The sequence below is a fragment of the Heterodontus francisci genome, chromosome 11 (assembly GCF_036365525.1).
Source record: "Heterodontus francisci isolate sHetFra1 chromosome 11, sHetFra1.hap1, whole genome shotgun sequence".
Taxonomy (NCBI): domain Eukaryota; kingdom Metazoa; phylum Chordata; class Chondrichthyes; order Heterodontiformes; family Heterodontidae; genus Heterodontus; species Heterodontus francisci.
In genome coordinates, this window is record NC_090381.1 from 96032476 (window position 1) to 96057666 (window position 25191).

A 25191-nucleotide genomic window follows, 5' to 3' on the forward strand; every position below is an offset into this window, starting at 1 on the left:
TGCTGGTGTACTCTCCTGCACTCCTCATTAAACCAGGATTGGTTCCACAAGGAGTAGTTGAGGTGAATAGCATCGATGAATTTAAGGAGAAGCTGGATAGATAGAGAAAGGAATAGAGAATCTGCTGACAGGGCTAGAGGAATTAGTGTGGGAGAAGGCCCCTGTGGAGCATTAAAACTGGCATAGACCATTTGGTCCGAATAGCCTGTTTCTGTACTGTAAATTCTATGTTATCTCTACCAATGCAGCACTCCCTTGGTACTGCACTGAAATAGCAGCCTAGATTATGTGGTAAAGACCTGAAGTAGGACTGCAGCCCATAATCTTCTGAATCAGAGGCGAGTAAAGCCACTGAACCAAACTGAAACCTGTATGAGTACAAATACAATGTTTCGAGCAAAACTAATTCAAATTATAATTCCTTTCAAAAGTTCCCACTGACTTTACTGGAAATAAATATCACAAGAGAAGTATCGCATTGATCCAAAAGTGCTTATTTTACACTATTGCCCAAATTTACCTTCAGTGAATTTTGACTTTCTTCCTGATGCTCTATTTTATTATTCAATTGTGAACCTTTCGAAAAGGGAATTGGATAAACATTTGAAAACAAAACAAAGGGCAGGGGAATGGAAGTACATAGATAACTCTTCCAGACTTGACTGTAAACCTTTATGATTCTAAGATGAATGGTAGTTGTTTTTGCTTTAAAAATTTCAATGGTTTCAATTATACACTATTCATAAATTAATTTTAATGTCAAGATGATAGCTTTTTTAATGCACCTATCTTGCTTTGTGCTATTAAAAGGTTAATGTAGATTAGCACACATGTCAGGAATGGAATTGTGGGATCTGCCTAACTGAGGCTCCAAGCTCTTAACATTTTAGCAAGGGGATACTGGAGACACTGATCCAGAATTGTTCAAATTCCCTTCAGAAAAGTCTGTGTATTAACTGCCAACATTTCACATTCTGAAACAATTTCAAGAATCCACGTTAGAGAACTATTTTACAGCTCTGTTATTAGTCCCCAAGAAGTAACATAGACTAAGTATTTGATTTTTTTTTTATTGGATGAATATAGAACTTGAAGTTCACAGCCTTTGGGGTTATTAAGAGAAAAGTAGTAAGATAGAAAATTGTTACCATTTTTAACTTTACAACTTAAATGTTCTGTTGCTAGAGTTATAAATAACTTATAATTTGTCAAACTTCTGGTAATTAAATGGTCATCCACATTTTTTAAGAGAGATTTAAACTGTTCCATACAAACCTCTGCAAGGTTCCTCTGTATACAGGGATCGTTCCCTCTGCGACCCCCTGGTCCACTCCTCCATTACCCCCACCACCTCGTCCCCTTCCCACGGCACCTTCCCCTTCAAGTGCAGGAGGTGTAATACCTGCCCATTTACCTCCTCTCTCCTCACTATCCAAGGCCCCAAACACTCCTCTCAGGTGAAGTAGTGATTTACTTGTACTTCTTTCAATGTAGTATACTGTATTCGCTGCTCACAATGTGGTCTCCTCTACATTGGGGAGACCAAACGGAGACTGGGTGACTGCTTTGCGGAACACCTCTGCTCAGTCTGAAAGCATGACCCTGAGCTTCCGGTTGATTGCCATTTCAACCCCACCCCCCTTGCTCTCATGCTCACATCTCTGTCCTGGGATTGCTGCAGTGTTCCAGTGAACATCAACACAAGCTCGAGGAACAGCATCTCATTTACTGATTAGGCACGCTGCAGCTGCCGGACTGAACAGTGAGTTCAATAATTTCAGAGCATGATGCGGCTCCCCATTTTACATTTATCTTTAGTTATTTTTCTTCTTGTTTATTTTAGTTTGTTTCTACTGTGCCTACCTGCTTTTTTTCATGTTTGTGCTTGTGGCTGTTCAGTTTTCAGTCCATTAACACCCTATCTGTACTAATGCTTTGTCTTTCAGCACACCATTAATATACTGTTTGCCTTTGCTCCATGACCTTCTGGTCAGCTGTTCTGTGACCTTGTTATCTCTTGCCCCATCCTCGCTTTACTTGCTTAAACTCTTTTACATTTCTTATATCTGCCAGTTCTGAAGAAGGGTCACTGACAAAAGAACAAAGAACAGTACAGCACAGGAACAGGCCATTCGGCCCTCCAAGCCTGCGCCGATCTTGATGCCTGCCGAAACTAACACCTTCTGCACTTCCGGGGCTCATATCCCTCTATTCCCTTCCTATTCATATATTTGTCTAGATGTCTCTTAAATGTCACTATCATATCTGCCTCCACCACCTCCCCTGGCAGCAAGTTCCAGGCACTCACCACCCTGTGTGTAAAGAACTTGCCTCGCACATCCCCTCTAAACTTTGCCCCTCGCACCTTAAACCTATGTCCCCTACTAACTGACTGTTCCACCCTGGGAAAAAGCTTCTGACTATCCACTCTGTCCATGCCGCTCATAACTTTGTAAACCTCTATCATGTCACCCCTCCACCTCCGTCATTCCAGTGAAAACAATCCGAGTTTTTCCAACCTCTCCTCATAGCTAATGCCCTCCAGACCAGGCAACATCCTGGTAAACCTCCTCTGTACCCTCTCCAAAGCCTCCACGTCCTTCTGGTAGTGTGGCGACCAGAATTGCACACAATATTCTAAGTGTGGCCTAACTAAAGTTCTATACAGCTGCAACATGACTTGCCAATTTTTATACTCTATGCCCCAACCGATGAAGGCAAGCATGCCGAATGCCTTCTTGACCACCTTATCCACCTGCGTTGCCACTTTCAGTGACCTCTGGACCTGTACGCCCAGATCTCTCTGCCTGTCAATACTCCTAAGGGTTCTGCCATTTACTGTATACCGCCCACCTGCATTAGACCTTCCAAAATGCATTACCTCACATTTGTCCGGATTAAACTCCATCTGCCATTTCTCCGCCCAAGTCTCCAATCGATCTATATCCTGCTGTATCCTCTGACAATCCTCATCATTATCCGCAACTCCACCAACCTTTGCGTCGTCCGCAAACTTACTAATCAGACCAGCTACATTTTCCTCCAAATCATTTATATATACTACAAACAGCAAAGGTCCCAGCACTGATCCCTGCAGAACACCACTAGTCACATCCCTCCATTCAGAAAAGCACCCTTCCACTGTTACCCTCTGTCTTCTGTGACTGAGCCAGTTCTGTATCCATCTTGCCAGCTCACCTCTGATCCCGTGTGACTTCACCTTTTGCACCAGTCTGCCATGAGGGACCTTGTCAAAGGCTTTACTAAAGTCCATATAGACAACATCCACCGCCCTTCCCTCATCAATCATCTTCGTCACTTCCTCAAAAAACTCAATCAAATTAGTAAGACACGACCTCCCCTTCACAAAACCATGCTGTCTCTCGCTAATAAGTTTGTTTCTTTCCAAATGGGAGTAAATCCTGTCCCGAAGAATCCTCTCTAATAGTTTCCCTACCACTGACGTAAGGCTCACCGGCCTATAATTTCCTGGATTATCCTTGCCACCCTTCTTAAACAAAGGAACAACATTGGCTATTCTCCAGTCCTCTGGGACCTCACCTGTAGCCAGAGGATGCAAAGATTTCTGTCAAGGCCCCAGCAATTTCTTCCCTTGCCTCTCTCAGTATTCTAGGGTAGATCCCATCAGGCCCTGGGGACTTATCTACCTTAATGCTTTGCAAGACACCTAACACCACCTCCTTTTTGATAATGAGATGCCTGAGACTATCTGCACTCCCTTCCCTAGGCTCATCATCCACCAAGTCCTTCTCCTTGGTGAATACTGATGCAAAGTACTCATTTAGCACCTCGCCCATTTCCTCTGGCTCCACGCATAGATTCCCATCTCTGTCCTTGAGTGGGCCAACCCTTTCCCTGGTTACCCTCTTGCTCTTTATATTTACATAAAAAGCCTTGGGATTTTCCTTAATCCTGTTTGCCAATGACTTTTCATGACCCCTTTTAGCCCTCCTAACTCCTTGCTTAAGTTCCTTCCTACTGTCTTTATATTCCTCAAGTGCTTCATCTGTTCCTAGCCTTCCAGCCCTTACAAATGCTTCCTTTTTCTTTTTGACTAGGCTCACAATATCCCATGTAACCTGAAATGTTAACTCTGCTTCTCTCTCCACAGTTACTGCCAGACCTGCTGAGTTTTCCCAGCACTTTATGTTTTTATTTCCTCTGTATACATTTGCATGAGACTTCTGAGAACTTGAGTCAAGAGTTTGTGATGTATTTACATTTTCTTGCCTATTGAAAGCTCTGGGAATACAGAATCCAAGCAAATGGAGATGATTATGTGTATTTAGATACTGACACTTGGCAGTATTATTGGCCACCGTGGGTTCTTTTGTTTTAGGGGGCGGGTGGTGGTGAGAAGAAAAGGAAAGATTAAAAAGAGAGAAATAGCCAAGTAAAAAATAGAATGACTATTATATGATAGTTTGGCAGTACTCATTTGCTGTAATGTAATGGTGCCAATGCTTCACAAAGCTAACTCGCAGTCTAATGGTCGTTGGTTAGCAGATTTATACTGTTTGGGCGGAGAGCAGGCAGAAGGTCTTCCTATGAATCTCTGACTGGAATTTAAATATCTTGCCTAAACAGGGTGGAATTCCAGTGGAGCTGGGTTCCAGGCCATATTCTAGGCACCCTCAGTGTACATGAGAGTTACTCCTTTTCCCAAGTCAGGAACTTCAGGACCTCTCTGCCTGGATACATGTGTGAAAGAGATATGAAGAATGGTGATGACATGGTTCTGGATGTCTGTTGGCTTCCACCTCAGTGTCTATCCTGGGCTTTAGCAGGGAGTAAAGCAAAAGAAAGCAGATGAACTTTGTAAAACTATTTGTGAACCAGTAGGTCCTCACACAAACCATAAATCTTGATTTAGAGCCGCTGTATGAATTGACCACCAATGTAACTCGGGGCATAGAGTATAAAAATTGGCAAGTCATGCTGCAGCTGTACAGAACTTTAGTTAGGCCACACTTAGAATATTGCGTGCAATTCTGGTCGCCACACTACCAGAAGGACGTGGAGGCTTTGGAGAGGGTACAGAAGAGGTTTACCAGGATGTTGCCTGGTCTGGAGGGCATTAGCTATGAGGAGAGGTTGGATAAACTTGGATTGTTTTCACTGGAACGACGGAGGTGGAGGGGCGACATGATAGAGGTTTACAAAGTTATAAGCGGCATGGACAGAGTGGACAGTCAGAAGCTTTTTCCCAGGGTGGAAGAGTCAGTTACTAGGGGGCATAGGTTTAAGGTGCGAGGGGCAAAGTTTAAAGGGGATGTGTGAGGCAAGTTCTTTACACAGAGGGTGGTGAGTGCCTGGAACTTGCTGCCGGGGGAGGTGGTGGAGGCAGGTACGATAGCGATGTTTAAGAGGCATCTTGACAAATACATGAATAGGATGGGAATAGAGGGATACGGACCCCGGAAGTGCAGAAGGTTTTAGTTTAGGCAGGCATCAAGATCGGCGCAGGCTTGGAGGGCCGAATGGCCTGTTCTTTGTTTGTAATGTTTCCAAATGTTGTTAAACAAGTACCTATATTTAATTAGTGAATCAGGCTCCCTGTAGTGATTAATTCTAACCATGATGATCCAAGTAATATCCAAATCCACAAAGAAAAGTGTGATCACTGATGAACTGTTCCCTCAGGGTGGCAGAAACATGCACTCACTTCAAGAACTTGTTTATCTACGTCCAAAGAATACTGTTTGCCAAGCTTGTGCTACTGATTCAACAGATCCCTCTATGCCTTGCTCTTTTCTTGAATACAAGATAAACAGTACTATCACTTTCCAGCATTTCACACACTATGAATTTGGGGCAAGTGAGCACAAGCACCTGTGTGGTGCATCTCTGGCACCTGCCTGTCCCATCAGGCATGCCATGCCACTGGACGTAGGCGTTTCCTATGCCCCATCCCAGATCCCAGTAATGCCCGCTTCGGCCTTCTGTGTATGGGGACCAATCAACAAATCTTACCATACTTCAGGTGTCTCGGCCTGGAGCCCTCAGTGAGAAGCACTTCCAATTTTCTGGAGCTCAGTATGTCTCATCCCACTGGCCATACCACCCTCCAGTACTACAACAGGGCCCAAATGAGTCAGGGTAGAAGAAATTTCCAATGTCGAGAACCCTCACTCTCCATACTGCCCCAATGGCATTTACCTTGGAAAGGGCAAGATGGAAAATCCAAGATACAGTGGAGACCAGTTAAAACTGTGTCCTTGTGGTTTACTAGAGAGTTCCACTGGTCTCCTGCTAGAGTTACAACAAGACACCGGTGGAACTCTTACGAAATTTGGGGCTATGTAATTTTGGCATCACAAGAACACAAGAAATAGGAGCAGAAGTAGACCATATGGCCCATTGAGCCTGCTCCGCCAATCATTATGATCAAGGCTGATCTTGAGCTTCAATTCCACTTTCCTGCCCACTCCCCATATCCCTTGATTCATCGCGAGACCAAAAATCTATCTATCCCAGCCTTAAATGTATTCAACGATGGAGCATTCACAACCCTCTGGGATAGAGAATTCACAACCGTTTGAGTGTGATTTTAAGCTTCTTGATGGTGGTAATGTACTTTACTTCAGCCACAGTTTTATGAATAATTGGGAATTGTCAGTGAAATTTGATGCAGCATTTTCAGCCTGTAGAAATTGGAGATGCCAGATGTGCAGTAGGTTAGGGACAAGATTAAATTTCTGGTATTAGCCTCAGTTGCAGCACTGATGAGGATGAGAGGCAATCTAATTGAGAACGTACGAGATTCTGAAAGGGCTTGATAGGGTAGAAGCTGAGAGATTATTTCCACTGGTCGGGGAATCTAGAACTTGGGTGCACAGTCTCAGGATAAGGGGCTGATCATTCAGGACTGAGATGAGGAGAAGTTACTACACTAAAATGGTTGCGAATTCTCTATCCCAGAGGGTTGTGAATGTTCCATCGTTGAATACATTTAAGGCTGGGATCGATAGATTTTTGGTCTCGCAGGGAATCAAGGGATATGGGGAGTGGGCAGGAAAGTGGAATTGAAGCTCAAGATCAGCCTTGATCATAATGATTGGCGGAGCAGGCTCAATGGGCCATATGGTCTACTTCTGCTCCTATTTCTTGTGTTCTTGTGATGCCAAGTAGTACTTTGGAGCACCACGGTGTGAAAAAGGTGATTTTATCCTGCAACACAGTGCAGAATTAGGCATAGGATAAATGGGTGAATATTTAAATCCCAATTTTAATGCTTTGCTGCTCTACCATGATATTGATTTTGTTGTGCTGAAGTGATGAGGAAAAACAATAGCTCCTCAGTTTGGAATGTTTATCTTAACCAGAAAGAAATGAACCAAATATGGCACAAGTTCTATTCAGGACCTTGGTCCATTGTTTGTACCAGATAGGGGGAGCTCTTTAATATACCCTGGAAAGAATTGGTGGAATGGTAGTATTTTTCTGTATACTGCACAACATAACGATAGAAAGGCATATGTTTACTCGTGGAAGAGAACTAGCAACCAGGCACGACGCAAGTGGAGAAGGCAGAAGCTGGTTATAGGGAGCTGCCAGAAGTTGAGCACCCACAACAGGAGGCCTCAAGAGTTTGGCAGTCTTTGAATGAAGATTTTTTTTTTTCTGGAGGCCAACCCTTATGTTTATTTGGATATATATATTTTTTAAATTCTTAGTACTGCTGTTTATCAGGGAAAAACTAATGTGAAAAGTAAACAATAACAGAAAAGTTTACAGTAATGCATTGTATCGTTACTGAAACTAATAGAGAGGTGTTGCAAATTCAACGAGACGTAATGTTGTGCATTCTGTTTGTAGTGTGAGTACCAGATCACTGCGGACTTCCCACTCTGCTATTCCTTCGTAATCTACTACTGGGTGTACTATTATGCAGTGTCAGCCTTGACTCAGTTGGTAGTTCTCTCTCACCTCTGAGTTGTCAGGTTGTGGGTTCAAGCCCCATTCCAGAGACTTGAGCACAAAAATCTAGGCTAACACTCCAATGCACTACTGAGGGAGTGCTGCAGTGTTGAAGTCTCATCTGAAAGATGGCACCGTTAAATCAAGACCCGGTCTCCTGTCTCAGATGGATGTAAAAGATCCCATAGCACCATTTTTGAAGAGCAGGGGAGTTACCCCTAGTATCCTGGCTAATATTTATCCCTCAACATCACAGAAACAGATTATCTGGCCAGTATCACTTTGCTGTTTGCTCTGTGCAAAGTTGGCTGCCATGTTTCCTACACAACAACAATGATCATGCTTCAAAAGTACTTCCTTGGCTGTAAAGAGCTTTGTGACCTCATGAGGCATGAACAGTATTACATACAGTGCAGGTCTCTCTTACTGGATGGAGATAGTCTGCTAAGGATTTACTTGTGATTAGCAGATCACTTTCCTTGACATGTTGCAAGCCTAAGATAGTCCTGCCTGTGTGCCAGGAGATGCCGTCATATTTTGGCTGCATTATGGCCTGTTTGCTCTCACGGGCTTTTCCTGTCACTTGACCAGAGGCAGCTACAGGCAAGGAATTGGGAAAGATCTAAGCATCATGCACTTGGTCTTTTGCTTCTGTTCACAAACCTCTCTTGGAGGCTCGGACCTCATGTTGGTGACGTTCAGCTTGAGTGTAAACAATTTCATAGCCATGACTTGTTGGAATTCCTCATTCTTTGGACTCTGCTTCCAGACACATTGAAACTGACTATTACTGTGCAATAGAACATGGACCTCAGCTCAGCAACTGTGGCCCAAAGATGTTGCATGCTGTTCAATGGCAGTTTGCAGAGCAAATAAACTCTACAGGGTCCTGGTCCCCAACTAGTTTTGGTCCTGTTTCACATTAACTTGACCTAATTTCCACTAAACTGCTGACCATGCAACTTCTCCTCCAGGTCCCCTTGTTATCTGAGATTGTTAACAGTTCTCCCTCTTCAGGTGTTGTCCCTCTCTCCTTTAAATCTGCCATCATCACCCCTCTCCTCCAAAAAAAAAACCCTTGACCCCATCATCCTTGCAAACCACTGCCCCATCTCCAACCTCCCTTTCCTCTTCAAGTCCTTAAACATGTTGTTGTCCCCCAGATCCATGCCCATCTTTCTTGGAACTCAATGTTTGAATCTCTCCAATCAGGCTTCCGTCCCTGCCACAGTACCAAAATGGCCCTTATCCAAGTCCGTAATGACATCCTATGTGACTATAACAAAGGTAAACTATCCCTTCTCGTCCTTTTCAAAATTTCTGCAGCCATTGATACGTTTGACCACACCATCCTCCTCCAGCTTCTCTTCACCATTGTCCAGCTGGGTGGGAGTGCCCTCACCTGGTTCAATTCTTAACTAACTATTTGTAGCCAGAGTATCACTTGCAATGACTTCTCTTCCTGCTCACAAACTGTTACCCCCAAGCACCTATCCTTGGCCCCCCCCCTTTTAGTTTTCATATACATGCTGCCCCTCGGCGATGTCATCTGAAAGCACAGTTTTCATATGTACACTGATGACACCCAACTCTACCTCATCACCACCTCTCTCAACTCCTCCACCATTGCTAAGTTATCAGACTCCTTATCTGACATCCAGTACTGGATGAGCAGAAATTCCTCCACTTGGGAAGATTGAAGCCGTTGTTTTCCCAGACTGTTTGCAACCAATTGCCTGTTCCTGCTCCTAATTCTTGTGTTCTTGTATGGTGTCATATTTGACCCCTAGGTAAGCTTCCGACCACATATCCGTGCTGTCACTAAGACTACCTATCTCCTCCTCCGTAACATTGCTGGACTTTGCCTCTGCCTCAGTTCATCTGCTGCTGAAACCCTCATGCCTTGCTTGCCTCTAGACTATTCCAACACACTCCTGGATGGCCTCCCACATTCTACCCTCAGTAAACTTGAGGTCACCCAAAGCTCTGCTGCCCGTGTTCTTACTAGCGCCATGTCCTGTTCTCCTATCACCCCTGTGCTCGTTGACCTACATTGGCTCAAGCAACACCTTAATTTTAAAATTCTCATTCTTGTTTTAAATCCTTCCAAGCCCATGCCCCTTCCTATCTCTGCAATCTCCTCCAATCCCACAACCCTTTAGATAGCTGAGCCCATCTAATTCTGACTTCTTCAGCATGCCGATGTTAGTTGCTTCACCATTGATGGCCAGAACCTTCAGCTGCCTAGGCCCTGAGCTCTGACATTCCCTCCCAATACCGCTCTGACTCTCTACTTCTCTTTCTTCCATTAAGACGCTCCTTAAAACCTACTTCTTTGACCAAGTTTTTGGTCATCTGCCCTAATATCACTTTATGTGGCTCAGTGTCTAATTTTTCTTTATAACAATCCTGTGTAGGGCCTTAGGATGTTTTATTACATTAAAGATGCTATATATGTATGTTGTTTAGGTTAATGTTTTACTATGTTAATGTATATAAATGCAAAATGTTGTCATTGATGGCAGTCCTTGTCCATAGTGAAGAAATATGTGTTAAATAAGCAGACATTTAGAGGAGAGATTGGCCCTTGTCATGCCCAATGTCTGGATGCTAAATAAGTGTTTTGGGGGGTGAATTTTGGTTCGGAGTATTCGGCGCCTGATTTCCTCACCCCCTCACCGGAAGTACGCATCCTGCCAAATTTGAAGCCGCTGAATTCTGTGTCTGGGTTGCCCGTCTACACCTGTTGTTTGGCCCCTTGAGTATATTAATCGTGGTCTGTTTTAGGAACCCTGTTCTCAAATTCTGCAGAACCAGGGCGGAGCGAACGCCGTATATGCTCTGCTCAGTTTTTCTTGATCTACTGCGCTTATCCAGTGGATTGTAAAGGTACCGCTTGAGGTCACCAATGAAAAAGTAAGCCATTTAAAAAAATTTACTTGCCTTAATGTGGAACCAGGAGGATCAGGAGTACTCCTGTTTCTCCTGTCTCTCAAACAGTACTGCAGGCTGCTGGTGGCCTGGGCTGCCCCCACCTGCCTTCCCAGCACCTGCATGTGGCCCAGCTTGGGTGCCAAGCTAGCTGATTTTGTGAAGGCCTTGACTTGGCATCTGTAGCTTGCTGGTTTTCTGGAAATAAAGGCCCAATTTAGATGGAGCTTCAGGCCGATGTTTTCTGGCAAGTATGCCACCTGCTTCACGCCTTGAACTGTCGAGGACTCGAGCAGTGAGGCAATATGGACAGAACTCAGAAATAGGAAGGGTGCGGTAACAATGTTGGGGCTGTACTACAGGCCTCCCAACAGTGAGCGTGAGATAGAGGTACAAATATGTAAACAGATTATGGAAAGCTGTAGGAGCAACAGGGTGGTGGTGATAGGAGATTTTAATTTTCCCAACATTGACTGGGATTCCCTTAGTGTTAGAGGTCTAGATGGAGCAGAATTTGTAAGGAGCATCCAGGAGGGTTTTCTAGAGCAGTATGTAAATAGTCCAACTCGGGAAGGGGCCATACTGGACCTGGTGTTGGGGAATGAGCCCGGCCAGGTGTTTGAAGTTTCAGTAGGGGACTACTTTGGGAATAGTGATCACAATTCCGTAAGCTTTAAAATACTCATGGACAAAGACGAGAGTGGTCCTAAAGGAAGAGTGCTAAATTGGGGGAAGGCCAACTATACCAAAATTCGGCAGGAGCTGGGGAATGTAGATTGGGAGCAGCTGTTTGAACGTAAATCCACATGTGATATGTGGGAGGCTTTTAAAGAGAGGTTGATTAGCGTGCAGGAGAGACATGTTCCTGTGAAAATGAGGGATTGAAATGGCAAGATTAGGGAACCATGGATGACAGATGAAATTGTGAGACTAGCTGAGAGGAAAAAGGAAGCATACATAAGGTCTAGGCGGCTGATGAAAGACGAAGCTTTGAAAGAATATCGGGAATGTAGGACCAATCTGAAACGAGGAATTAAGAGGGCTAAAAGGGGTCATGCAATATCTTTAGCAAACAGGGTTAAAGAAAATCCCAAAGCCTTTTATTCATATATAAGGAGAAAGAGGGTAACTAGAGAAAGGATTGGCGCACTAAAGGACAAAGGAGGAATGTTATGCTTGGAGTCGGAGAAAATGGGTGAGATTCTAAACGAGTACTTTGCATCGGTATTCACCGAGGAGAGGGACATGACGGATGTTGAGGTTAGGAACAGATGTTTGATTACTCTAGGTCAAGTCGGCATAAGGAGGGAGGAAGTGTTGGGTATTCTAAAGGACATTAAGGTGGACAAGTCCCCAGGTCCGGATGGGATCTATCCCAGGTTACTGAGGGAAGCGAGAGAGGAAATAGCTGGGGCCTTAACAGATATCTTTGCAGCATCCTTAAACACGGGTGAGGTCCCGGAGGACTGGAGAATTGCTAATGTTGTCCCCTTGTTTAAGAAGGGTAGCAGGGATAATCCAGGTAATTATAGACCGGTGAGCCTGACGTCAGTGGTAGGGAAGCTGCTGGAGAAGATACTGAGGGATAGGATCTATTCCCATTTGGAAGAAAATGGGCTTATCAGTGATAGGCAACATGGTTTTGTGCAGGGAAGGTCATGTCTTACCAACTTAATAGAATTCTTTGAGGAAGTGACAACGTTGATTGATGAGGGAAGGGCTGTAGATGTCATATACATGGACTTCAGTAAGGCGTTTGATAAGGTTCCCCATGGCAGGCTGATGGAGAAAGTGAAGGCGCATGGGGTCCAAGGTGTACTAGCTAGATGGATAAAGAACTGGCTGGGCAACAGGAGACAGAGAGTAGCAGTGGAAGGGAGTTTCTCAAAATGGAGACGTGTGACCAGTGGTGTTCCACAGGGATCCGTGCTGGGACCACTGTTGTTTGTGATATACATTAATGATTTGGAGGAAAGTATAGGTGGACTGATTAGCAAGTTTGCAGACGACACTAAGATTGGTGGAGTAGCAGATAGTGAAGGGGACAGTCAGAGAATACAGCAGAATATAGATAGATTGGAGAGTTGGGCAGAGAAATGGCAGATGGAGTTCAATCAGGGCAAATGCGAGGTGATGCATTTTGGAAGATCCAATTCAAGAGTGAACTATACAGTAAATGGAAAAGTCCTGGGGAAAATTGATGTCCAGAGAGATTTGGGTGTTCAGGTCCACTGTTCCCTGAAGGTGGCAACGCAGGTAAATGGAGTGGTCAAGAAGGCATACGGCATGCTTTCCTTCATCGGACGGGGTGTTGCGTACAAGAGTTGGCAGGTCATGTTACAGTTGTATAGGACTTTGGTTCGGCCACATTTGGAATACTGCGTGCAGTTCTGGTCGCCACATTACCAAAAGGATGTGGATGCTTTGGAGAGGGTGCAGAGGAGGTTCACCAGGATGTTGCCTGGTATGGAGGGCGCTAGCTATGAAGAGAGGTTGAGTAGATTAGGATTATTTTCATTAGAAAGACGGAGGTTGAGGGGGGACCTGATTGAGGTGTACAAAATCATGAGAGGTATAGACAGGGTGGATAGCAAGAGGCTTTTTCCCAGAGTGGGGGATTCAATTACTAGAGGACACGAGTTCAAAGTGAAAGGGGAAAAGTTTAGGGGGGATATGCGTGGAAAGTTCTTTACGCAGAGGGTGGTGGGTGCCTGGAACGCGTTGCCAGCCGAGGTTGTAGATGCGGGCACGTCTTTTAAGATGTATCTAGACAGATACATGAATGGGCAGGAAGAAAAGAGATACAGACCCTTAGAAAATAGGCGACATGTTTAGATAGAGGATCTGGATCGGCGCAGGCTTGGAGGGCCGAAGGGCCTGTTCCTGTGCTGTAATTTTCTTTGTTCTTTGTTCTTTGTCACGAAACTAATTTCTCAGTCCCAATGTTCTGTACATTAGGCAACAGTATAGTTTCTTTTAAAAATTACACATTGCTTACCCAAACATAAAGTGCATTGGCTGCACAATGTTTGAGACCTTACTGAGTGTATTGTAATTGTCAGCTTTATATATGAATACATATAACCGGTCTTCTGACCTTCTCAGACAGCTCTTTCTCATCATCCCTTTTTGTCCTGCTCTAGAAAACTTCAACTATTTTCATTACATCCCTTTGAGCTGCTGTTCCAGCAGGTTATCGGACCATTTATTTCAGCAAACATATTTGCCATCTAGGATTTATTTAGATTGGCTTCGTACATTTTTGACTGCCTACATTTATGTATATTGATTCTTATTTCTTGCCATGGTAATTTTGTATGGGTCTGATACTTTCTTGATTAATGCTTTAGCCTCTGGGTATTGGTGGGTTGTTTCTCATGCCATTAGCTTTAAGTTGAAGACGGTTGTCAGTGAATCAGAGTTTGTCTTTGCTGACCCTACAGTTTTCCTACGAGCTGTATTTCCACAGGTGCCTTGGCTCACAGTGTACTGTTTATACCAATTATGTGTGTTAGTTGAGTGATATTCTGATGCAGATAACTCAGTTTGAGCTTCCAGAAAGCAAAATGAGCAAATGCACGTTCCTGGTAGTGCCTTTTGTAAAAAAATGTGCAAATATCAGGTCCCATTCAACACATTGCAAGCACTCTGAGAACTTTCAAACTCGTGTTTTTAGACCACAGTTTTGATACAGAATTTATAATACAATAACATTTTATAACATTTTTAATCAGTATTGTGTAATTATATCTTAATTTTAGTCTTTATATAAATGCAGAGAGCACTTTCATATCTCCGAAGTCTTTATGTGATGCGATTTTAGCCTCTCTGCGGAAAATTTTATTGAACATTTTGGAAGTCTCATTAGTTAAATTAGTTTTAGAAATTATGGACAGTTATTACATCTAGAGACACTCCAATTAAGAGCTTGTCCTCGGAGTAAGTTTAAATGTTTGGCTGTCTGAATTTTGATACTCACTATACTTCAAGATAAGCTACATTCTCAGCGCCAGAAGTTGCGTTAACACTACCTGTGGTAATCAGAAGCAGATTCCTTGTTTTGTTTCCTCTTCAAATTGTCAGTTTTACATTTCTAGTGACAAGCAGTCACTGTTTTAGAGTGATAGGATGGATTGCAAATCTGTGTGTGATGGGGTACAGTTTTAATTCCCTCCCATTGTTCGGGTGTGTTGATGTGGGAAGGCATCATACAGGGGACAGAAAACTCAGTGAGGGTACGGGGAGAAAAATTAAATAAGGAGCGTCCACAGGGATGACTTTAATACCCCTCCTGGTGGCTGACTGAGAGCGTCACTGGCAGTGGCTTGGGTGCGGTGGGGAGGTGTGGCAGCAGCAGCTTGTATTTACGTAGCATTCCTCTGAAAGTGCTCCACATGTGGAAAGATAGATTCCACAGAGGGAGAATTTAAAGGGGAGACAAGAGATTTTTTTTAGGAGACTTAGAGGGCAGGAAGGGTACTGCTTGGATGTAGATGGTGGATGACCAAGTAAGAACCAGTAAGAGGAGAAAATCATATGGGGCAGAAAATGGATGAGAAGATGGAGTGTAGTCTCATAGTTGATGAGCATACTCTTAAAAGCAGCTTATTTGGGTGGTGCATTATTGAGGCATTTCTGGAGGTTGAGCAAAGCAGGAAATTAGTCTCAGTCCCAATGCCTAAATGCATTTTGTAGACAGAAAAAAAATAGATTATTTGGCAGATTGTTATTATTCAATCAATAATTAGTGAATAAAATATACAATCATTACATCTACACAATAGTTAGGTTCAGTTTTAACTCCAAACTGAAAGCTGTGTAATTTGCATGAGCCCTGAAAAATAAGTTATCCAGACAACGTCATTTAATTTCAAAACAAATTATCCTTGTTTTGTGCATTTGTTTTTATTAAAAATGCAGTTTTCAAATTGAGAAATTTGCATTGCAGTGATAGTAATATTGCCAGTATTCAGTATTAACACTGAGAAACAGTCATTATTCTCTGCATGCGATGGGTAAACCCAGACATTGTCGACTCTGGTTTGAATGTATCATTTCTTCTCTGGAATGTGCTAATGTATAATTTGTCTCCAGGAATGGTGTGGTCAGATGTGAAGAGACTGTGGTATGATGGACTGGAAGATTTTATGGAGGAATCTCGAAATCAACTCAGTTTTGTCATGAACTCCTTGTATTTAGCAACTTTTGCTCTCAAAGTTGTGGCTCATAATAAGGTAAACGAGAGATGGGTAGAGAAAAGGGTGAGTCTGTGGTTTTGTTTGGATGTGAGAATTGCTTGCTCATATTAACTGGAAGGAACTGTTGCAAAAATGGGAAAAATAGAGGAGAATCTGATCAGGAAGCTAGCTGCACGAGATATGTTACTAACTTATCTATGCTCCATTTACAGTGCTATATAGTCTAAATGTGATATATACTGATAGACTAGTAGAAACATATTTTAAAAATGTATTGCTCACCCATTATGAAATTATTTTTCTTAGAACCCTGTCATTTCCCCTACAGTGAGTGTATTGTGTAACCAGCCACAGGAAGGAATGTGGTTGCAGCCTGGGTTGATTTGCGCTCCAATTTTCCCCTCTCTTGTGGGAAAGCACTTAAGTCACTGCTCAGGATTTCTCCAGAATGGCCTATGCAGATTTTTGATTCACCTTGTAAGAATTCCAGTCAATTATATTAATTATATTATTAGTCCAGCTTCTAAAAACCTTGTTTTGCCCTTTTTGCCCCCTTCTATCTCCTTGCATTGGACGCCTTCACTGGCTAGATGGTCAGCACATAGAATTGTTTCCAGACTTGCACCAATGCTGCCAATAACTACCAGATAGTGTGCAGAAAATGCAAGAATGGTTCTTTTAGATTTTCATTCCTTCACTGTTGGCAAGTGCTGGACTTTTACTCTGCAGCTCCCATTGTTCTACAGTTGAGACTGGCTAGTCCACATTTGGGGAAGTTTGAGTGGAAATCTATAAATTTTCAACTTTGTGACATATGCAGTGAGAAATTGGGATCATTTGCACCATTTTTAGGCACTATGAGTGCTCTTAGAATTCCAGAATGGTGTCCATGCAACACTGTTGGAGTGAATGGCGCTGGACACCATATTGGTGAGGCCATTAGTGTTCGCACAGTGAACAGCCAGTGGAAGTATACAGAGCCAGCAGGCCATTATGTCAATCAGCTGTGCCATTTTGGAGCTTAATGCTCCAGCTAATACCCTCTCTTAGCCTAGCACAGCTGAACACACATTCAGCAGCAGGAAGTAACCCTCACCTATACTATTTTAAAAAGATCATCAACTAATTTCAGGTTAGTTGCTGGTTGATTTCTTCTGGCTGTTGCTTCAATTCTACAAGTGTTTGGTGCTTTCTGTAGTTGTTTCACGGGCTTCCCTGAGGTGCAGAGCTCCATTGACTGCATGCACATCGCTTTGCAAGAGTGGTGTGACAGGTGTTGAAGAACTTTGTCCTGACTTCAAGGCTTCTGCACAAACCAGTTGCTCCCAGACATGGATGCACTAGTCGGTGTTCCCCTTGGAATACAGCATGACTTGGAGAATGAGCAGAGGCACGCAGAGCAGGACAAGCTGATGGAAGACGGAGGAGAAGGGGGATAAGCGCTCAGCAGACAGCTATATCTGCCCAGTGTGTTCAGGGAGCAATTCTCCTGGAGCTTAGCGAGGAACAATGTATGTGACGTCTGCACTTCAGTAAGGAAGTTCTCACTGAAATCTGCCACCTGCTTCAGCCACAACTGCAAGAGCAGGACAAGGACCACATGGCCAGTAGCTGTGAAAGTGACCATGGCCATTAACCTTTGAGTCTGGCTCCTTCCAGGTTGGAGCTGGAGATAAGTGCAGCATCCCACATTTTGCCATCCACTGTTGCATAAGGGAGATCACTGAATCTGTCTACTCAATGAGAGCTGACTACATTTAATTCTGTCTTCTCCGAGCGAAGCAGGCAGAGTTAGCATGCGACCACGCGAGGATTGCAGGCATCCCCGTGGTGCAGAGTGCCATTTACTGCATGCACATCACTTTGCAGGCACCACTTGTCAATTCTGCCATATACCAAAACTGAAAGAGATGCCACTTCCTTAATGTCCAGGTGGTGTGTGACCAAAGGCAGCAAACCATGCAGGTCAACGCCCGGTATCCTGGTAGCAGTCATGATGCCTTCATTGTGACAACTGCATTTGATCTACCATGATTACTGAGCAACAAGGGCTATGCACTGACCACATGGCTAATGACTCTGGTGTACAACCCCATGCATACACTGAAAACCATGCTGCCACATGAAGTGTGATAGAACAGAGCATTGGCATGCTGAAAAAATGCTTTCACTGCCTGGATCACTCTGGAGGAGACCTGCAGCACTCGGCAGAGTGGGTGTCAAGGCTTGTGTGATCTGCTGCATGGTGTACAAACTCACTATCATGAGTGGACAGCCCTTACCACTGGCTATATGGTGAGCAGCTGAGGAGCTGGAGCAGGAGTGTGAGGAAGAAGGGAGGAAGCAACCTAGAAAGCCCCTTTCCGGGCAGGCTGTCGATGACGAGTGTGATACCAGTAACCGCAATCCCAATTCCCCATTTACTAACTGTCCCAACCCTTACCTCCCCTCTGTCACTGAGCATCACAGCATCTGTTTGGCAAAAATAAAAGCTACCACAAAATAAACATTCCAAACCGAATTTATAAATGAAATCGTGCTATATTTGGTACAAAAGTCAACTAATCACCCTTGTGCATTTCCTTAGTGCTTGTCTTCCATGTGCCTTTGCCTGGTAGTGCTACCCCAGTGGCTGCAGCATGGCTGGTGGAAGGCTGCTGACTTTCACTGGGGGAGACTGCAGATGGCCTTGCAGGATGACCTCGAGCAGCTTTGGGTCTAGAAGGCCTGGTCGCAGATTGTACCATCTCAGCATGAGTAGCAGCAGTCTGGGCTGGCTAGTTGACATGCAACAGAAGGAGCACTGGTGGTGTGGCAGTTCTGGGAGGACAAATGCAGTCTTCCAGAGAGAGGTCTGCAGGTTCGTGCTCCTTGGAGACTTAGTACTTGCCCGGGGCAGGGCCTCAGCAATCCTGGTAATATGTTGGAGGACTGATTGCTGGATTGCTGTGAGATGATGCAAGCCCCTTTGCTCACTGCCATGAGGGCAGTGGTCTATGATTCCACTGCAATACTCAGATATTGGGTGGTTGCTGCTTTTGCTGCAATGGAAGCTGAGACATCGACCATCAGATGCTGCATCATGGTTGGGTCCACAAATGTTTGAACAGGGTTTAGTGGGTACAGTTGCATAGAGGCTATGTTACTGGATTAGTAATTCAGGGTCGTGGACTAGTAATCAGGAGATGTGAGTTCAAATCCCACCATGGTAGTTGGTGAATTTAAATTCAGTTAATTAAATAAATCTGGAATAAAACAAAAAAGCTAGTCTCAGTAATGGTGACCATGAAACTACCGGATTGTCATAAAAACCAATCTGGTTCACTTCATGGAAGGAAACCTGCCACCATCAACATCCTGGGGGTTACCATTGACCAGACACTTAACTGGACCAGCCATATAAATACTGTGGCTACAAGATAAGCTCAGAGGCTGGGAATTCTGCAGTGAGTAACTCACCTCTTGACTTCCCAAAGCCTGTCTACCATATACAAGGCACAAGTCAGGAATGTGATGGAATATTCTTCACTTGCCTGCATGGGTACAGCTCCAACAGCACTCAGGAAGCTCGACACCATCCAGGACAAAGCAGCCCACTTGATTAGCACCCCATTTACCACCTTAAACTTTCACTCCCTCCACCACCGACGCACAGTAGCTGCAGCATGTACTATATACAAGATGCACTGCAGGAACTCACCAAGGCTCCTTTGACAGCACCTTCCAAACCTGTAACCTCTATCACCTCGAAGAACAAGGGCAGCAGATGTGTGGAAACATCATCATCTGCAAGTTCCCCTCCAAGGCACACACTATCCAGACTTGGAACTATATTGCTGTTCCTTCGCTGTCACTGGGTCAAAATGCTGGAACTCCCTTCCTAATAGCACTGTGGGTGTACCTAGACCAGATGGACTACAGCAGGTCAAGAAGGCAGCTCACCACCACCGTCTCAAGGGCCATTAGGGATGGGCAACAAATGCTGGTCTAGGCAGCGCCACTCACATCCCATGAAAGAATTTAAAAAAAAATCTTTATCTGGTCTGGCCTATATGTAACTCCAGATCTGTAGCAATGTGGTTGACCCTTAACTGCCCTCAGAGGTGACCTAGCAAGCCACTGAGTTTAGGGATGGGCAATAAATGCCGGCCTTGTCAGTGACACCCACATCCCATGACTAAATAAAGAAAATGTTGGCCATCACTTCCGTGCTAGAAAGGATGGGCCCCAAGCTCTGCACAAACCCAAGTGCCAAGTTGGTCCCAAATCCCTCCATGCTTCTTGATATTGACTGCAGGTTTTTTGGCAGGCTTCCCAATGTCCCAGGCATTGTGCATACCCAACAATGTTCTTCTGTAGGCGGCCCTATTGATGTGCTCATCTGAGTCCTCTGCAGCAGAACCCATGTGTGTCCATGATCAGCATCGAGCTGACACCTGTGCTATTTTGCCCCCTGCCCCAGCTACAGGCTTATCGCATCCGTTGTCTTACCCCCTGCAGACACCACCTCTATGCTATCCTTTAAATTATGGGTTTTGTCAGAATTGGAACTGGTGGCTACCAATGTGAAATCGAGTGATGTTGCATCTTCATCATCACTGTCACTCTCTTTTTGCAGTTCCTCCACTGCCTTCTCAAGTTGCACATCTTATGTATCTGAAAGGAGAAACACACAGGGGTAAGATTGTGCTGGGGGTGGGGAGGCAAGTAAGAGTCTACATGCTTACACTATCCAGACCCTGTAAATCATTGGGAGGTGGGATGCGAGAAGGAGGATTAGGTATCAGGATACCATCATCTTTGATGGTTTCAGCCCTGCTGCTGGCCACGGCCTCAGCAATGGCTGTCCCAATAATGACCAGCACCTTCTCCATGGGGGTCAGGACATGCAGGCGTGCCTGTCCCCCTCATGTTAGCTGCTGCTGCATCTGGTTGTGCATCACGTTTTCCTGCAACAGAAAGTGAAATGTGTCAGTGAGTGTCATGCAATCTGTTTGGGTGATTTGGATGTTCTGGTTAAATAGCTAGCTGTGTGTCTAATCTGTGCGATGTGAGTATGAGGCTTGTGGAAGTGCTAAGTATGTGAGGATGTGGTGAAACATATGAATATCAGGCATGAGTCCTACCTAGTTGGTAGTTGATTGATGGGGGTGAGGTGAATTGAGCAACGTCTGAGGCTAGTGGTGCATTTGGTCGGACATGGCATTGGAATATGTATTCACTGACCATGACCACTCGTGAGGTCATTGAATTTCTTGCAGCCCTGCATCTAGGTCCTCAGGGCTTCGCTTCACATTGACCTCTGTGCTATCTACTCCCACTGGCTCCTGAGCATGTGTCTGGAGGGCCTCCCGGCCCCCTACAGATACAGTACTTCACTCCTGCATTCCCTCTCCTCCAACAAGGCCTCCTTTACAATGTCTGAAAACCTTGGAGCCTGCACTGTCCCAAGTTGTGCCATTCTTCAATGTTGATGATTACCAGCACCTGCTCCAGCCACAATGCACTTCCTCTTTATGAGGTTCAGGCTAGCTTTAAATGGTGCTAGCCACTCATGATATTGGCCCCCAGCTCCAGCATTCAGCTGGTCAACAGCGTGGTTAGCACTAGCTGGACACTGAAATCATTGAAATGAGCAGGCAGCACAAAGTTGGTGTGCTGCCTGCATTGCAATCAGTGGGCACAAATTAATTGAGCTTTCTGATCCCCACACCTGTTTACTTTTGCTATCAAATTTAGCCCCGAGCATGTTCGATCGCGAACACAGTGTTGCAGTATGTTGCCCTTTACGTCAAACTCTTTCAGTTCTGTGCTCCACTTGTGCTCTCCATCAATGACATCGTTATGTACCTGTACCTTTCAGCAACATAGTTTGGCAGTTTCATTGTAATGGTTTCATTACTGTTGTTTACAAAAAACTGTTGCTGGAGTCCTTTGTTCACTGTGCTGTACTGAGGAACAGGTCTCAATAGTAGTACTGAAAATGTGGTGCAGGCAATTAAATGCTATCCGTTTACAATAATACATTTTTTAACAGAATTTTGAAGATTGTTGATTTTTTAAAAATTAAGTCATCTTTATCACCTCTGAATTGAGAGAAAGCAACTGTGCCAGATGAGACCCGATTCAAGTGAATGTGATTGTTGGACAAAACTGGACCTAATTTTAGGTCGGCTGGGATCAGAAAACATTACTGCAGGAATTACAAAGCAATCACTTACTCCCAATATTGAAGAGCGCACATATTCTTCACTCAAGCTCAGGTGCTCACAAATTGATTGAAACAGGGTGGACAATAATGAAATGAGCACAGATCTAGTTTTGCACTTAAGGTAGATTCCACTGTTATTTGCTCATGTATGCCAAATCTAGTATGTAAAATGCAGGCATTACAGTTCTAGTTTTCTCACTGAAGGAGTGCTGCAACTTTAAGTTAAAATTTTCTATGTTTTCTATGTATAGTTTCTTCGTATTATTGAGTCATAAATTTATAGAGGAATATTAATTCAAGAATTCCAACTCTGCACTGTAGAGAGAGCTTTTGTTCACCTCCGATATATAAGTATATCAATGACCAGCCAAATTTTACAACAAATCCCTTTAAGTATTCTTTTGAGAATTAGCATGTCACAGAAGAGTACTTTGGATACATATATTATAATTTTTTTTTTAAAAGAGTCACCTCTAAATCATGTTATTCCTCATGCAAGCTATGAATTTTTCTAATGTCTCTCTAGTTTCATGCGATTGGAGACAGGAAGGATTGGGATGCTTTCCACCCCACTTTAGTGGCAGAGGGTCTGTTTGCTTTTGGCAACATTCTCAGTTACCTGCGACTTTTCTTTATGTACACGACTAGTTCCATCCTGGGACCACTGCAGGTACTGCGTTCATATTATCTAATTCTCCTACATCCAGATAGTAATTTTTTCAATGAATGCTGTCTCCTTTATCTTGCTAGCTATACAGAATACACAGTGCTTGCGATTGTGGGCAGGTGACCAGCTCCAGATCTCTGTTAATGGTACTCCTAAACCAGTTGTTGGGAAATGTGAGAGTAGCCCTAGGGTGATTTGTTTTCCTGTTGATTTGCCTTCTGTCTCTATGGGGCAGTGCCTGAACCGCCTTTGTTTGCTTCTCCCAGTAGCACAGCTGAGATACTATGTGTGAACCAACGTCTTACTATTTTGTGTGATAGCATGCTGCACCTCCAGTGCCATTGCATCCTCATTTCCACATTTTCTGATTATTGTTTATTATTTTCCCCATCCTTATCTTACATAATTAAAAGTTTTTTTAAAAAGATCTTTTTGTCACTTTTTCTTCTCTGCACCACACACTCTTGGCCAAGGGGATGGGCAGGAGACCTGATCTCAGTCATCTGCCAGTACTTCCTGGTTAGCAGCTGCCGGGAGGTCTGAAAGATTGGTGTACGGTAACGTGCATTCTGATTTCTCCTTCCCACCCTCCTAACAGCTGGAAATCTGCCATGCATAGTGTCTTCATTAGATTGCAGCAATAAGGGAGCTGTGTAGAATAAGAGATACGTGCTTTGTCGTACCACTTTGTTGTGCAGACCTTCAGATAATGCCATTCATCTGTATACGCTTCTGTTTGTCATTTTGATTTGCAAGAACCAGCCTGGCCTGAATTCTAAATCTCGGAAGGAAACAGTACAGACATTGTCCACTGGTACTCCTGCCATCACCTTTAGTCAACTTAAAGTCAACAGTTTATACAGCAAACACTGTTAACCTAAAAATATTTGCACTGCAAATATTTTGAGACTGGCTAAATTTCACACCTAAAGCCTCGATGATTTTGTGGTCTATTTGTGAGCATTACCATTTTTCTGTCTAAGGCGTTTCTGTAGCTATGTTACTGTGTATGACCTACAAAGTTTTGGCTCATAAATGAGACAGCAATGTATGTATAGTTTATATCTTAGTAACTAACTGCTAAAATAAGGTGACCACACTATATTGTGATGGAGGTGCAGAGGCCATATTAATCTTGCAATGCCATGTGCGGTCATCTTTATTTTCATTCACTTACACTATGCAGTTTGTACATTATATCCCTTTTCAGAAGCTGACTAATTTGTGACTGCATTCGTTTTGAATTTGGGTAAACATTGCTTTTAAATTCAATTGATTACAAGTATAATAGACACAAAAATAAACACATTCTAGACGGGCGGCGCAGTGGTTAGCACCGCAGCCTCACAGCTCCAGCAACCCAGGTTCAATTCTGGGTACTGCCATGCGGAGTTTGCAAGTTTTCCCTGTGACTGCATGGGTTTTCGCCGGGTGCTCCGGTTTCTTCCCACAGCCAAAGACTTGCAGGTTGATAGGTAAATTGGCCATTATAAATTGTCCCTAGTATAGGTAGGTGGTAGGGGAATTGAGGAAAGATGGGGTCGGAATATGGGATTAATGTAGGATTAGTATAAATGGGTGGTTGATGGTCGGCACAGACTCGAAGGGCCCGTTTCAGTGCTGTATCTCTAAATAGAACTAAATAGACTGTAACTCTTAAGCCATGCACCAACAAAATACAAAATGCTGGTAATGGAAAAGAAAGTCCAGGGTAAGCACTTTCTATTCAATATACTCCACCCCTTTTATGGAAACAAGAAATGTACTTTTAAGAATTTGATCGATCCTTTTGAAAAAGGTTAATCTTGCCTATATGGTGATCAACTTTGAGGAACATTCTCAGGTGGCTCCATAGGAAAGAGCAAAGACATGCACTGGTGGAGGTGCCTTCTTTCGAATAAGAACGGAGACTCTGTCTGCCTTCTCAGGTGGACATAAACGATCCATGGGACTATTTGAAGAAGAGCAGAGGAGTTTTCCCAGTGCCCTGGCCAACAATTTTCCCTCAACCAACATTCTGGAAGCAGATTATCTGGTATTTTATGCCATTGCTGTTTGTGGAACACTGCTGTGTGCAAATTTGCTGCAGTGTTCCCCCTACATTGCAACAGTGATCACGCCTCCAAAATACTTCATTGACTGTGAAGCACGTTGGGATGACCTCAGATTGCGAAATCTGCTATATAAATGCAAATTCTTTCTGTATTTTGACTCATTTTCAGCAGGCACAAATTAAGAAGATC

General features: G+C 43.9%; 1 protein-coding gene across 9 annotated transcripts in view; it reads left to right on the forward strand.

Moving 5' to 3' along the window:
* trpc1 (transient receptor potential cation channel, subfamily C, member 1) overlaps positions 1-25191 on the forward strand; it is a 74840-nt gene that overhangs the window by 26773 nt on the left and 22876 nt on the right. For 5 of the 9 annotated variants that reach the window (XM_068041543.1, XM_068041538.1, XM_068041539.1 and 2 more), the window contains 2 exons: positions 15967-16106; positions 22808-22951. The exons of 1 other annotated variant lie outside the window; for it this stretch is intronic. In XM_068041543.1, the coding sequence (XP_067897644.1) occupies positions 15967-16106; positions 22808-22951 (284 nt within the window). The remainder of the gene's footprint in view (positions 1-15966; positions 16107-22807; positions 22952-25191) is intronic. 3 more of the 9 variants (XM_068041541.1, XM_068041547.1, XM_068041542.1) reach the window with 1 other exon arrangement.